The sequence below is a fragment of the Littorina saxatilis genome, linkage group LG11 (genome assembly GCF_037325665.1).
Source record: "Littorina saxatilis isolate snail1 linkage group LG11, US_GU_Lsax_2.0, whole genome shotgun sequence".
Classification (NCBI taxonomy): Eukaryota; Metazoa; Mollusca; class Gastropoda; order Littorinimorpha; family Littorinidae; genus Littorina; species Littorina saxatilis.
This window is the reverse complement of record NC_090255.1, coordinates 10,400,424-10,410,934: the sequence shown is the minus strand read 5'-3', so window position 1 is coordinate 10,410,934 and position 10,511 is coordinate 10,400,424. Positions and strand designations below refer to the sequence as shown.

The 10,511-nt window shown below is 43.5% G+C and overlaps 1 protein-coding gene across 1 annotated transcript in view; it reads right to left on the bottom strand.

Moving 5' to 3' along the window:
* Nucleotides 1-479: 479 nt before the first annotated feature.
* Nucleotides 480-10,511, bottom strand: part of LOC138980839 (dentin sialophosphoprotein-like) — an 11,297-nt gene continuing 1,265 nt past the window's right edge. Inside the window, exons 3-6 of the mRNA XM_070353720.1 lie at nt 7,658-7,753; nt 4,823-4,915; nt 947-3,269; nt 480-492 (exon numbers count right to left, since the gene is read on the bottom strand). Coding sequence (XP_070209821.1) covers nt 480-492; nt 947-3,269; nt 4,823-4,915; nt 7,658-7,753 — 2,525 coding nt within the window. The remainder of the gene's footprint in view (nt 493-946; nt 3,270-4,822; nt 4,916-7,657; nt 7,754-10,511) is intronic.

The following is a 10,511-nucleotide window of genomic DNA, read 5'->3' as shown; positions in this document are numbered from 1 at the left end:
ACTTAAAAACAATGTTCCAAGGCATAAGGCTGAAAAATAACAGCGAGGGCTGGATTTACCAGCACATACAGCTGAGTTCCTGTGACATACAATTCTGCTTTATTATCCTGTCAACATATTTCAAATTAACCCCTGACAAGGCAGGACCCTAGAACTAGTTAAAACCAGTCACAGTTGTCAACACTCACGGTGTTGTCTTGGAACAAAAGAAAAAGACCCTTGACCCATGGGAGACAACCCAGGGTCCCCTGGAGGCCGGCAGCTGCTGAACGATTGGTGTTCCGGCACGTAAGATTCTGAACCAGAGTTTTGTTGGAAGAAGGGGTGAAAGTCGTTGAAGTTTTCGTCAGGGTTCGGCGATCTCAGGTTTTCTTGCTTGCCACTGGAACGAGGGAGGTAGGAAATGTTCGATGGTGGATGGCAATACTCTGATGGCTGACTGAAATCAGATGAAGGTGGGTCAGTAGAGAATTAAAACACTATCGACAGTTCCTGCAAGTATAAGTTGAGACTAAAATCGGAACAGTTTTAAGAGGAGAACATGCCAGTTCATGAATATTGAAATGGTATTGGCTCGAATTTCATCATAAATTTGAAGCCCGATAAATGTAAAGTGGTTTTATGCTCAAATCATTTCTGGAATGGAATTGAAACCTGTTCTTTAGGAATAAATCAGCTTGACATATATATTCTCTTAAAACTGAACTTACTAGTGGAACTATATCTGGTAGGTGTTTTAAAACAAAAACACAAGCTATGCGTGATTGGTTGCAATTAACGTTTTGGCATGCTTTCGTGTTAACACTTTAAATAACAGTCACAAAACCTTGTTACACATTTCCCAATTTACTTCCTATTTCAATGTAGGTTATCAACTTGTTTCTTACATGAAACAAATCTATGAACATTCTGTAGAATAAATCTCCACAAAAGGATTATGACTTGCCTCTCATTGCTAAAGACGAGCTGCCATCTGTCAGAGCAATGATGCGAGGATCCACTGGTCCTGGGCTGTGATTCTTCAAGATAGAAACAGCAAGTTAACCCCCTAGCACTGAAAGAGGCAGTGGGAGGGACGGGGGCAGTGGTGCTGAAGGCGGGGGAGGGATGAGTACAGGGGGCTGTAGACGGTCCACGAGAAACGGTCGCTGACGGACGGAAAATGCGGCCCTGTGGATTGCACCTCTGCTGGAAACTCCCGGGACGAGATGTCTTGCTGGTCTCACCATCCAATGGATTCTTCATAGTGACACTCTCAGCAACAGGTTGAAGAGGTCTGAACTTATTTCTCTGAGCCAGCGGCACTCTGCGACTTGGGGTGCGACGGTAGGGTGTGCGCCTCCGAGGCCTGGACTGCCGCCGAAAAGTGACAGGACTTGATGATCTGCTGAGCTCGTCGTCTGAGGAGTCTTTCACGCTAGTGCTGTCTGCAGAAGATGGTCGAGAGCTAGATGTACTGCTTGGCGTGTGGTTGTCACTGTTCCCAGTAGAGGAATGTCTCGAACTCCGAGACGCCGGCCTCTGCTGGGAAGTGCCAGGACCTGATGACTCTCTAAGCTCAAAGTCCCGCATATCATCTCTGTCTGGTGAAGGCAGTCGTGAGTTTGACGTGCTGTTGGCTGCTTGAGGATGACAAAGTGAAGGGTTGGAGCCTTCATTACTGCGTCTCTGCTGAGAAGTGCTTGGACCTGATGACTCTCTAAGCTCAAAGTCCCACACATCATCTCTGTCTGGTGAAGGCAGTCGTGAGTTTGACGTGCTACAAAGTGAAGGGCTGGGGCCTTGAGAACTGCGTCTCTGCAGGTAAGTGGTTGCTCTAAAACAGTTGCTGGGGTCAGTATCTATACGTTCCTGGTCAGTAGTTCCAACGTTTGAAGCCAGCTGGGAGTTGGGCGTGCTTGCGGGGGTTAGGAGAGTGTTGCTGTCAGTGAGAGGAGCCATACCGTCAGTAGTGAAGTAGTTTGTTGCAGACGCTGTGTTGTGTGCTGTGATGGTGGTGTTTCTGAGGTTCAAGGGGTTGGTTGTGTTTCCGAGATTCCCGTTGTTGGTTGTGTTTCCGAGATTCCCGTTGCCGGTTGTGTTTCCGAGATTCCTGTTGCTGTGAGTGTTTCCGAGGTTCCCGTTGCTGGTTGTATTTCCGAGGTTCCCGTTGCTGGTTGTATTTCCGAGGTTGCTGGTTGTATTTCCGAGGTTCCCGTTGCTGGTTGTGTTTCCGAGGTTCCCGTTGCTGGTTGTGTTTCCGAGGTTCCCGTTGCTGGTTGTGTTTCCGAGGTTCCCGTTGCTGGTTGTATTTCCGAGGTTCCCGTTGCTGGTTGTATTTCCGAGGTTCCCGTTGCTGGTTGTGTTTCCGAGGTTCCCGTTGCTGGTTGTGTTTCCGAGGTTCCCGTTGCTGGTTGTATTTCCGAGGTTCCCGTTACCTAGTTGCACACTGCCCTGCATGTCCAAAGAAGACATCATGCTGACACTGTTGAAGACACTGTCAGTCTGCAAATCGTTAGACATACTGCCTATAGGAAAGTTGCCTGGCATGTTTCTGACGGGAGAGCCATTTGGAAAACCTCTGGGTGGCATATAATACATGTTGTCAGGCTGCATGACGGTCTGCGTTCCCCAAGAAGGCAAACTGTGTGTTGAACTGTACGTCGGCCCACTGAATGGCAAACTGTGAGAAGTCCAGACTGGAAGTTGGAAGTTACCTGCAGTATCTCCTCCATGAGGCATCCTGTTGAAAGGCATGTAAGGTTTGTTACCAGGCTGCATGAAATTCTGCATTTCCCAATTAGAACAATTGTTTCCTGAACTGTTCTGCATCCTGACAGAGGGTACGTGCCCTGGAATCCTGACTGGAGGCATATTACCCAGTCGTGTGTTGCGTGTCGTATCCCCATCAGGCATCCTGTTCCAACTGTCCATCAGACTGACAGGTTTATTGTTGGACACACCGGTGGGTGATAGGTGGCCTAACATGTTAGCTGACAGCCCAAAATGCTGTGTGTCCCCAGGTTGCACAATGCTGGATGGCGGATTGATGGGCACTGTGTTGATACCTTGCCGGTTAATGGAGGAAATACTACCTGGTATGTTTCTGTCATCCCCTAGACAAGGCGTTGCGGGGCCTAGAACAGGGGAACTGCAAAGTTGAGGATGGGTGCAGGAAGCATCCGCAGGCTTGTTATCCCTGTTACCCAAACTTGTTGTCACGATACTTGTGCTTGGAGTCTCACTGCTCACAGTGATTAAGCTTTGAGTCACTGGGGTGTCCGACTGTGCTGCAAACAAAGCAGACATGAAAAGCGACTGACTCTTTTTATGGAATGAGTGTGAAATGGTAATAGATTTTGAAGCCATTTATAAACAAAGGAATTTCTTATGATCATTTTTGTGGTTACCTGTACTTGAGCAACTTTTCACGCGACATTTGCGACAGATATCTTCCATAGAAAAAACATGTAAAAGTGGTTTGCGGTAAACAGAGCTTGATGAAATGCTAACCTAAGGAGCAAAACGCTACGAAAAGCTTTTGTTGCTAAGTTTATGTTTGTTTTGTCCATGCTGTTCTGTCCATAAAGGCGAGTTTCTGTATTTATGCAGACAATGATTTTTCATGGCAATGTGCGTTAACGTATAGAAAACCTGCTACTTTTGGATATTGCATATTCTTTCGTGAAATTACTAATATAGTGGCACCTAATTTTTACCCGTTTCTACAGCAGCTAAATGTCAGGGTGGGTGCCAGGCAACATTAACATATTCTAGATTGGGTATCACTTATACTTTATGCAGTATAAGGAACGTATCTTTAGCCGGGAAAGGTTTTCTTTTTTTGAAATTTAGCATTTTGACTGTGATTTGTTTGTTTGTTTGTTTGCTTAACGCCCAGCCGACCACGAAGGGCCATATCAGGGCGGTGCTGCTTTGACATATAACGTGCGCCACACACAAGACAGAAGTCGCAGCACAGGCTTCACGTCTCACCCAGTCACATTATTCTGACACCGGACCAACCAATCCTGGCACTGACCCCATAATGCCAGACGCCAGGCGGAGCAGCCACTAGATTGCTAATTTTAAAGTCTCAGGTATGACCCGGCCGGGGTTCCAATCCACGACCTCCCGATCACGGGGCGGATGCCTTACCACTAGGCCAACCGTGCCGGTCTTTGACTGTGATGCTAATCTGGTTTTTAATATGATCGTCAACACTCAAAACGTTGTTGAATGTTATCATAAGATCAAGACGGGCGCAGTAACCTAGTGGATTGAACATCGGCCTCCTAAGCGGAAGGTCGCGGGTTCGAATCCCAGCCGCGCCTGGTGGGTTAATTACGTGTGGATATTTTTCCGATCTCCCAGGTCAACTTCTGTGCAGGTCTGCTAGTGCCTTATCCCCCTTCGTGTGTTCACGCAAGCACAAGACCAAGGGCGCACGGAAAACAAATCCTGTACTCCATGTCAGAGGTCAGTGGGTTATAGAAACAGGAAAATACCCAGCATGCTTCCCCCGAAAGCGGCGTATTGCTTCCTGAATGTGGGAGTTTCAGCCCATGAACGAAGAAGAAAGGCTATTTACAGACAACAAAATAAAACTGGCGGAAACAATGGTGTCCCGCTAAGAGCCCTCAGGGTTGTTGAACAGTTAAAGTGTACTTCCCAACCCTCACTCTCTAACCTATGTTGGTAAATCTCCTATTCATCCAAAACTTTACTAACAAAATGTCGCACATTGTCACTTCATCAGAAGTCTCTGTTGTAGGTGTAAGATCACAGCGTTTAAGTCAATTACAGTGACATTTGGATGTACACCATCTTGTTCTCAGCTTACCTTGGTCAGAGTCACTTTTATTCTCATAACTGTCTTCTTCGCTCTGAGAGCTTGATCCATCTGACCCCTTGTAGCGATTGATAATCTCATCTCCTGAAGAAATAGCAACAAGACATAAGGTGAAGTACATTCCAATGCGTTTGTGATACAGCGCAGTATTCGCATAACATATTAGCTAAAATAACAACTTTACAACTATGTGCAACGTTATCTGTTTGCAGCGGACGTATAAGTTTAAAAAAAAATAATTAAGTAGAAGTGCAACGCCAAGGCACTGCATACCCCAGCGAAAGACAAATCTCTCTCTCTCTCTCTCTCTCTCTCTCTCTCTCTCTCTCTCTCTCTCTCTCTCTCTCACACACACACACACACACTAACACACACACACACACACAACACTCACCCACACGCATATAGTCACACACACGCGCACACACACACAAACACACACACACAAACACACACACACATATACACACGCACACACACACACACACACACACACACATATATACACACGCGCACACACACACACACACACACACACACACACACACACATACGCTCTCTTTTCCCTCTCTCACACACACACACACACACACACACACACTCACACACACTTACCATTCATGCACACAAAACACGCACAGGCACTCGGACAGACAGACACAAACACTCTCTCACAAACACTCTCTCACACACACACACACACACACACACACACACACTTGTAAACATAAACTTATCCTACATACGTGAGAGAGACACCCGTGAGATAATAATCGTTCAAATCACACGTGTGTATATCATGTAAATGAGATCATGTCAAGCAAGTCTGGCAGGGACCTGTTTTTCCACTGCTTATGATGCCAAAGTCACCGAGACAAACGTCATTATAGAAACAAAAATTGCGCTCGCTAATTACCCTCGATGACTCTTTATAACTAACACGTCACGCCACAATATCAGAGTGACGTTTCTTTGCTTTGACGTAATAGATTGCACGAGGCTTTAGAAGAGATTGAGGTTCCAAAACAAGCGTCTTCAATTTACCTGCCTTGACTGCAGGACATTTTCAGTAAAATACACTAAGTACAGTATGTAGGATAAACAGAATACTACATGGCTTGCTGTTTCGTACCAGATTTACACACTTTGCTTTTTCAAATAGTGAACAGCTCGCTTTCGCCCGCAGTTCAATATTTATTTTTTTAAACTAGTGTAAATCTGGTACGACTCAGCAAGCCATACATGTAGCACGCGCACGAGAGAAAAGCCCAATATGGGGGATGACGTCACGATGTCAAAACATCTTGACGTCGTCTAATTGTGCGAGCATTATGCGGTAGTCTCGGAAATTCCACCCCAACATAACGGCCCTGAGTAGCGGTGGATCAAAAATCGAAGAATTGGTCGGCACCCACCGTATTTTAGCTAGTATGTTCCAAATTTTTGGTGAACTTCCATCCCCAACTGTAGCCTGAGTAAGTGAGTTTGTGCACAAAGAATCCTTCTTTATCATGTATTATCGGCATGAACATTTTTCAAGTCGATAACGGTATAGCGTTCGTGGGATACCTCCAGCTTCGCTGGGATAACACTTATCCCAAACTTTTGTAAGAGAAAGGAAATCGACCAAAAGAGCAGAAAAACATTTAATGAACATGTTTTGCATGTCATTTGAAGGAACAATTAAATTTGCATAAAAACAGTCAGTTTCGTTTACTCTTATTTCAAACAATGATTCTATGGCAAGCAGAACGGCGAAGGTGTCATTCTTCTGAGTAGCCATACACGTTTCAGTAATTCTTACACGCATTGCCTTCACACTTTCAGAGCTTTGTGCTGACACATTTCGTAAAATACACACGGAATATTAAATCATTTCAGATAATACTGATGCTATTATCTGACTTGCCAGAAAGAGTTTTCAATTTACAGGTATGTCTTTGCAGACTGAACAATTAATAAGATGTTCGTATTCTTCAAGGACTATAACAGTGGCGTAGTGTTTGATACATGGGGTATGGAAACGAATTATCTTTCCAATTATATAACTGGTTTTATAATAAACGGCCTCATCAAAAAGATCTGCACTCAAATGCGCCTGCCTATTTTCATATAGTTTTATTAACATGTCGTCTGATATTTTGGGAAGGTAATCAAGGAACATTTTCACAATGATGGCATGTATATGTATGATACATTTTGATGTCGGTTTTTTTTCCTTTGATTTTGTCAAATTAGAATGGTCATTTTCTTACAATTAGATAAAAACTGGCGAAACAATGGTGCCCTGATAAGGGGCCTCAGGACTTTTGCACAGTTCAGTTGTACTTCCCAACCCTCACTCTCCAACCTATGATCGTAAATCTCTTATCCAGCTACAACATTACCAGACAAACTGTAACTTATTAACATACTCAGTAGTCTCTGTTGTAGGGGTAAGATTTCATATAGTCCTCATGGCAATTTGGGCTGCTTTCTCACTGGGGAAAGCGAGCTGCCATATATTACGGCGCTGCCTTTTTTTCCTGCAATGCGTGTATTCATGTTTCCAAGCCCTACGACTTTCGCTGTGAACTTGGCTTCTTTATCGTGCGCATGCGTGCACACGGGGGTGTTCGGGCACTAACTTGACTCTGGGAAATAAATCCCTCACCGATCGTGGGAATCGAACCCACGCCATTAGCGACAACTGGTTTTGAAGCCAGCGCCGCTGCCGACTGGGCTATTTCCCCGACTTAAGATCACTGTGATTTGTCGGGTGGGGACTGGTTACTCAGTGCAGTCAAAAATGGTTTTGGGGTGTACACCATCTTGTTCTCAGCTTACCTTCATCGCACTCGCTTTCATTTCCATCACTGTCTTCCTCGCTCTGAGAACTTGATTCATCTGACTCCGTAGTGTAGCAATTGATAATCTCCTCTCCTGAAGAAATAGCAACATGACATAAGGTGATATACATTCCAATGCGTTTGTGATACAGCGCAATATTCGCAAAACACATTAGCTAAAGTAACAACTTTACAACACTGTACAACGTTACCTGCTTGCAGCAGACGTATAAGTTTTTCAAAACAAATTAAAAACACCTATCCCAAACAAGTTTAAGAGAACAAAAATCGACCAAAAAAGCAGAAAAGCATTCACTGAACATGTTTTGCATGTCATTGGAAGGAACAATTAAATGTCCATCAAAAACAGTCAGTTTCGTTTACTTGTATTTCAAACAATGATTCTATGGCAAGCAGAACGGTGAAGGTGTCATTCTTCTGAGTAGCCATACAAATCTGCGGTTTTCGCTGTTTTAGCGGGTAATGTTACAAAAGCGGTACATGTCAGTAACTCTTACACGCATTGCCTTCACACTTTCAGAGCTCTGTGCTGACACATATCGTAAAATATACACGGAATATTAAATCATTTGAGATAATACTGATGCTATGATCTGACTTGCCAGAAAGAGTTTTCAATTTTCAGGTATGTCTTTGCAGACTGAACAATTAATAAGATGTTCGTATTCTTCAAGGACTATAACAGTGGTGCATAACACCAACACTTCATGCACATTCCTAAACAGACATGAATGTTATGATGATTTCAACACGAGAGTAATCTTTAACAAGTGCATGGGGTGAAGTGATTAAAAAAAACATTTCGTCAAGATCAACACCACAAACCAATCATCGCCGAGACTACATTCAGATAGTTTCGGCTAACCAAGACCGAGACAGGTCACGCTTGCCGCCGCGAAAGCACGTAGTACTTACTGAACATAATTATTTTCTTTCATTCTGAGCACATTTTTTAAGTAAGCATGACATATCTATATATTTTTGAATTTAGGAGAAGATGCGGAATACAATTAAATAAATTTAAAATCTGTTTGCGAAAAAATAATTTTAATGAAAACTTTAATGAGCAAACTCATTAAATAATGTTTAAGCCTTCAAGCTAAAATGCAGTACCAAAGTCCGGACTGAGTCAAACATAGCTTGACCAAAATTTCAATCAATTTGGTTACAAAATGAGGGCGTGACAGTGCCGCCTCGTCAAACACAAAAAAGCCGGATATGACGTCATCAAAGACATTTATCGATAAAAATGAAAAAAAAAACCACGTGGGGATATCATACCCAGGAACTCTCATGTCAAGTTTCATGAAGATCGATCCAGTAGGTGTGTCTGAATCGCTCCACACACACACACACACACACACACACACACACACACCTCACACACATACACCACGACCCTCGTCTCGATTCCCCGTCTATGTTAAAACAAAGTGGACTCATGTCGCGGACAGTAAATGTCAGCCACCGCCTTGGAAAGCTCACTACTGACAGGTATGACTGAACAATGGTTCTGGAAGAGTAGTTTTCAAGAATGTTATGGCTTCTCAGAAGAATGACACCTACAGTGGAATCATCAATCAACATACCATTGCGCCATTGTTATCTATATATATTTATATATATGGCTTCGGTCTGTCTGTCTGTGTGTCCGCGATGCACGGCCAAAGTTCTCGATGGATCTGCTTCAAATTTGGTGGGCATATTCAGGTAGACCCCGGACACAACCTCAACTCAACTCAACTCAACTCAAATTTTATTGGCTTCAATTTTCATAGAAGAATTTGTCTTGCGCTTGGGAGAAAGTAAGAGTATAACATATAAAAACAGCATTCATATCACATTTCATGTATCACACACAGTAATCACTAGTATAAGCCTACAATTATCACATTTGTACCTGTATCATACATGCAAATAAATAGTATCACATTTCCACGTATCACACACAATATATACATTACATAACATACAGCAAGCTTCCATATCCCGCGCCCCCCCCCCCCCTCCCACACATACATATCCTCGCACGTGCGTCGACTCCATACAAATGACATCATCAGTCCATTAACTAAAATGCACAAAGACTAGTAGTGGGTACATGATACTTAATACGTGCTCAACTAGACCTGCTAACTAAAATAATAACAGAAACAAAAACAAGGACTGGGCACAACATTTACACGTGTGTGACCTACTTACATCAAGTGCCTGTGATCTATAAATAACAATGATTGCGTTTAAAGTAAAACATGAATAATGCCGATGTTTTCTAACAATGAATACATAACAACTAAGATAAGAATGTATGTGCTTTCATAATATGATTATTTTATAAAACACAGTGGGGAAATTTGGAAAATAATTTTTATACGAAACTGCGCACATCGAGTCGAGCTCTGTAGCGTGTGTGTTCGGAGGCAGGAGACACACATGGCTGTGGATATTAATTGTTCGGTGGATTAAAAAGGATACCCCGACTTCGGCAGGGCAGAAGGAGGTACAAGACGGTGTGCTGTATAGCTGTGTGTGAGTGTGCTGGTCGATGAGAATTTTCAACACGTGCTCTCAGCGCGCAGCGCTGAACCGATTTTGGTTTTTCTGTTCATCTTCCCAGATCCATTCCCAGTAACTCTTCCTTATCTTCTCCAGTATTTTGCGTTTATCTCCCTTCCTTCGTGTGGCGTCAATCCATATTCCCTTTACTATTTTTAGTCCACAATGCTCAATCCATATTCCCGTTACTATTTTTAGAAGGTCACTGTCCACAACTCTTCCTTATCTTCTCCAGTGTTTTGCGCGTTTATCTCCCTTACTTCGTGCGCCGGCGA